Source organism: Cicer arietinum, chromosome 7, assembly GCF_000331145.2.
Source record: "Cicer arietinum cultivar CDC Frontier isolate Library 1 chromosome 7, Cicar.CDCFrontier_v2.0, whole genome shotgun sequence".
NCBI classification, from domain to species: domain Eukaryota; kingdom Viridiplantae; phylum Streptophyta; class Magnoliopsida; order Fabales; family Fabaceae; genus Cicer; species Cicer arietinum.
The window spans coordinates 11611585-11615648 of record NC_021166.2 but is presented as its reverse complement, the minus strand read 5'-3'; the positions used below and the strand labels follow the sequence as shown (position 1 = coordinate 11615648).

General features: G+C 24.8%; 1 protein-coding gene across 1 annotated transcript in view; it reads left to right on the top strand.

The window, feature by feature from the left end:
• The first annotated feature begins 3203 nt into the window (after positions 1-3203).
• LOC101495172 (probable enoyl-CoA hydratase 2, mitochondrial) overlaps positions 3204-4064 on the top strand; it is a 3877-nt gene continuing 3016 nt past the window's right edge. The window contains exons 1-2 of the mRNA XM_073364060.1: positions 3204-3485; positions 4012-4064. Of these exons, the coding sequence (XP_073220161.1) occupies positions 3326-3485; positions 4012-4064 (213 nt within the window). The 5' untranslated portion in view covers positions 3204-3325. The remainder of the gene's footprint in view (positions 3486-4011) is intronic.

Below are 4064 nucleotides of genomic sequence, written 5' to 3'. Positions count from 1 at the left end.
TTTCCTACATATCTCATATGATAGTATGCTTTCAATGAATTTACAGCATCCCAATGGAATTTTGTAACAACTTATAATATAGTCAGAAAATGCTTGAGCAACTAACTTGATAAGAATTTTCTTGTCTGCTCGAGAGAGAGACTTCTCTTTTCAACCCTTCACCTTCTTCCAAATCCCCTCATAGACAAAGGAGACAACATCTTTCTTTGACCTCCTAAAAATGATAGGGAGTCCTAGATATCTTTCTTTCACGTTTTTCTTTGGTTTTGTTGTCTAAGTTGTTGGATTATGTTAATGTATCAAGTGTGAGTTAGAGTTTCACATTGTATAGAAAAATTGATGGTGAACATTATATAAGTGAGATTATCCATATATCCAATGCTTGAAGGTTTTGGTTTAAGATGTAGTATCTAACTCATTTGTGTGGTTGTTCTTAGTCCAATGTGATGATCCTCAATCTCCCATGATCGTCCAACTATGATGTTAGAGTTGAGGTTTGAATGACTCCTTCTATCGAAAGTATTCACGACAATGGTGAACATATGCCGTGTCTCATTGATGTTTGTCCGTCGAACAACGGTGCACCTGTGAAGATGTGGTTGTGTGGTTACTTTTCATCCAATATGAAGATCATACAGACCCCTTATGACCTAATAAAATGTAATGTTAGACCTCTTATGACCTTAATAAAGTGTAAAAAAAATTTAAATTTTTTTATTTAAATTTGTGTTATTTTCAATTTATTATAAGACGATTGAAGATTTTTGAAGTGAACCGATGTGATGGAGAGAAAGCATTTTTCAAAAATAATAAAGACCGTTATTCATTTTGAGATAGTAGCTTATTTTGTTGTTAACAAGTAAAGTTAATACAAATTTAAATAAAAAAATCAAATTGGGGAAGAAGAAATTATTATTACTAACAATGGCAATGAAGTCATTTTACTACTATCTCATACGAGTTTTGAACAATATTATTTGAGATTACAATGTCAAATTAAGATGATATCTCATTCACAAATTTTTAAAAAGTAGAAAATAGAAAATAATTTCATAAAATAAACAAACAGTTATGCATTTTTTGGTTAGTTAATTCATAAAATAAAATTTAATGGTTCTATACTTATAATGTATTTTTACCAGACTCTCTTTCATTTATATGTGACGTGTTTTAATGATATAAGGATAAAATAAAACTATTTCAAAAACAAAAAGATAATGGCAATAAATGCATTGAATAATTTAGTTTAAAAATTTAAAAAAAATATAAAGTTATCATTAAAAGCATCCCCATCATTTAATATTTATTTGAAAGTGATCTCTGATTCACTAGGAAAGTCATAATATATTTTTTTAAGAGAATAAAATCATTTCATATTTAAAATATGCATTTAATACACTAGTTGAAAAGTTAAAAAAATAACAATTTAATAATATGTACAATATTTATTTCATAAAAAAAATACGGCATTTAAGATATCAATCTAGAAAACATAATACAATTTCATTTAAAATAGGAATATTTTTAAAATAAGTGAAAACATTTAACACTAACAAAATATTAGTGTATACAAAACTTTATATTATTTAGCATAAAACATTAACTAAATTTACAAACATTCAACTAGTGAAATTCTTTTGTCACGTATATAATTTATACAATAAATTATAATTTTTTTAAATTATTTTAATGAAAAATACTTGTATTGAAAATATTTAAAGAACACCATACTAATAAAATATATTGTCTTGAATATAACTTATACAGTAAACTATAAACATTGTATTATAATTTTCTTAAGATTTTAATTTAAAAGATACATAAAAGACATACAACTAATACAATATATTTTTCTCTTTTAATCAATTAATTTTTGACAATTTTTTAAAACTAAATGATCAATAAGTAATATTTATTTCATATATGATTTATACATTAAATTATAATTTATATATTATAATTTTTTATTCTAAATACATTATTAATAAAATACATATTTCTCTTTTTACTAATAAAAAACATAATTTATTGATTTAGATTTATCATCTCAACTTGTTATGTACATTGTCAAATTGGTTTTTCTTTTTGCATAAACCAAAAATTAGAAGAAAAAACTTAAACAACCAATTTTAAAGTAAATATAGTTTTACTAAAAAATTGTTAGTATTTCATATATTAAATAATAATAATAAAATTATAAAATAATAAATAAAAATAATAATAATAAAATAATAATCATCACATCACCACAAAACTAATTTATTTACCATATAAGTCCTCTTTTCGAAGAAAAACTAAGTTTTCTTACTAACTAAGTAAAACTACGCCCATTGCATATTATAAGCATTGATGACATATATTTTATTTTATGTATATTAAAAAATTTGAAAATGTAATTAATATATGTAGTTTATGTATTACTTTTTTTGCTGTTGATAATAATAGTTTATCTATTATTATTACTAATTTTTGAATTATTTTTATTGAACATATTTAAAATATTATAAATAATTTTTTTTAATAAAATATAGATTTTTTTCTAATATCATATACACATGATAAAAGTAATAAAAAATGTACTTAAAAAAAATTAATTTTAAACTTATTTTTTGAAAATTGCACTGACTTCCTTTGAGGTGATCTATTTAATTTTCATTCACACGTCTTTCAATTTTCAAAATAGATCAACTTTTCATTTGTGTCAAACATGTCTTTTTTGTGACACTTACTTCTTTATTTATCATTCTTGGATAAAATACTATAATTGACATTTCGATTGTGCTATTAACCACAAAATCATATTTTTCAAATTGCATTATGAAATGTATGATCAAACATTTGTAAATTAAACTGAAAACTACAACTCTATTATATAGTGAACAATATTATAAGACATAAGTATCACGAAAAAATATCTAACGTGATTTTTTAATAAATGTAAAAAAAAAAGTAAATACATTTTAAAAATTAAAAAAGATCATAGTATTATTTAAAAAGATCTCGCAAGAAGTCAATAAATTATTTTTTGTGTTTTATAGAATTTTTTTTTATAATAATGAAAATATAATTTAAAAAAATCATTTACAATATACATTGATATTCTAGCGGAAACTAAAATCATTTATGTAATAATTCAGTAGAGAGTAAAAATATTATTTTATAAATATTGAGAACGAAATTTCGGAAAAGCTTATATTTAGAACATCTTTTTAAAATAGAGAGTGATTATTGAGAGAGAGAGAGAGAAAGACAGATAGATTTGGTTCCTATTTGTCCGAAGAAGCTTTGAAGAAGTGAGCTTCAATTGATTCATAAACCAATAAAAATGTGTGCTTTGAGAGTGTTGACTAACACCAATTCCTACCTCAAAACCTCCAAACCCTATTTCACCACACTTTATAACCACCACGCCCACAGAACTCTTATTTTGGACTCTTCACCTTCTCAATTCGTCAAGCTTCACAAGCTCGATGACTCAGATTCCGGTAATCTCTCTCTCTCGTAGTATCTTTCAACTTTGGAGTTCTACTCAAAAAAAGCAACTAGATTGGTATTAATCGATTATCTGAAAATATACATATCAATTTTCTTATTCATTGTCTATGTTCTATGTTCATCATAGAGACGGAAGTAGTAAAAGATAAATGATTTTTTTTGTAGTCAATGTTCTTATATAGTAGTGCTACAGCGATCAGGGTAGTGGAATTTGAAAATTTTGTTATTTTTCTGGTATTCACTACTTAGTACAAAACATTGTCAAATAGTGGCTACTAGCATTGTTGCATAGCGGAATTTGATCAAACTGCTAACTTCCATGGTCCGCGATTGACAACACTATTTCCAGTTCCTGTGTAACATATTATATCCATGAATGGATTAGTTATGTTGTATATATCGCCGGTAATGTGTGTGCAGTGATTGGAAAATTTTGTTCTTGGTGTATTATGTAGTTGTTTTTGGATTGTGGATTCACAATTGAAGAACATTTTAAAAACTTTCCTTTGTTTACAGGGATTGTAGAGGTTAGATTGGACAGGCCTGAGGCTAAAAATGCTATAGGGAAA